Below are 749 nucleotides of genomic sequence, written 5' to 3'. Positions count from 1 at the left end.
ACAATTTCATCTCCTCCCTCCTCGGCGAATCCCCCGCCGCCGGGGAACCTCAGCTTCCCTTCCTCCTCCCCCTCACCTCCTCCGGCCGCGACCCCTTCCCCCGCACCTCCCCCTCCTCCCTCGATTCAGATCCCTCTTCCTCCCTCATCGAATTCGATTCCGATTCCGATTCAGATTCCGAAAACCTAGCCCCTTCCTTCCCAGCCCTAGAATCTGCCGTCAACCAATCCATCTCTGCACTCGGCGGTTCCGTCTTCCCAAAGCTCAACTGGAGCTCCCCTAAAGACGCCGCTTGGATAGCCGCCGATGGATCTCTCCGCTGCACCTCCTTCGCTGAAATCGCTCTTCTACTCCACTCATCGGACCGCGCCGTACACGATCTCTGCCACGCAGCTTCCTCCTGCTCCGATCACCTCCCGTCTTCCTCCTCCCCCTCTTTCTCCTTCTTCCTCGCCCTCCGCAAATTCTACCCCGCACTTCGCCCCGAATTGGAGTTCCGCTGCTTCGTTCGTCGCCGTCACCTCATCGGAATCTCCCAGAGGGAGGTCACGGCGTTCTATCCTTCGCTTCTCGATCGGCGGCGAGAGTTGAGGCGCTTGGTTGAGGATTTCTTTGATGAGGTTGTCGGGAATAGGTTTGGGCTTGAAGATTATTGCTTTGATGTGTATGTTACAGTAGATGGGAGGGTTAAGGTTCTGGATTTTAATCCATGGGGGGCGTTTACTTTGCCATTGTTGTTCACTTGGGAG

At 56.9% G+C, this 749-nt stretch overlaps 1 protein-coding gene across 1 annotated transcript; it reads left to right on the top strand.

The window, feature by feature from the left end:
* On the top strand, window positions 1–746 carry LOC110034472 (cell division cycle protein 123 homolog; the record flags this gene model as incomplete). Its single annotated transcript, XM_020738730.1, is given in 1 exon segment — window positions 1–746. A coding segment is annotated over 1 exon segment (746 nt), but the record flags the coding sequence as incomplete, so codon positions are not given.
* Between the last annotated feature and the right edge of the window lie 3 nt (window positions 747–749).

This window comes from Phalaenopsis equestris, unplaced genomic scaffold, assembly GCF_001263595.1.
Source record: "Phalaenopsis equestris unplaced genomic scaffold, ASM126359v1 Scaffold188482, whole genome shotgun sequence".
NCBI lineage: Eukaryota > Viridiplantae > Streptophyta > Magnoliopsida > Asparagales > Orchidaceae > Phalaenopsis > Phalaenopsis equestris.
The sequence above is the reverse complement of the archived record's forward strand: the minus strand, read 5'-3'. Positions and strand labels throughout refer to the sequence as shown.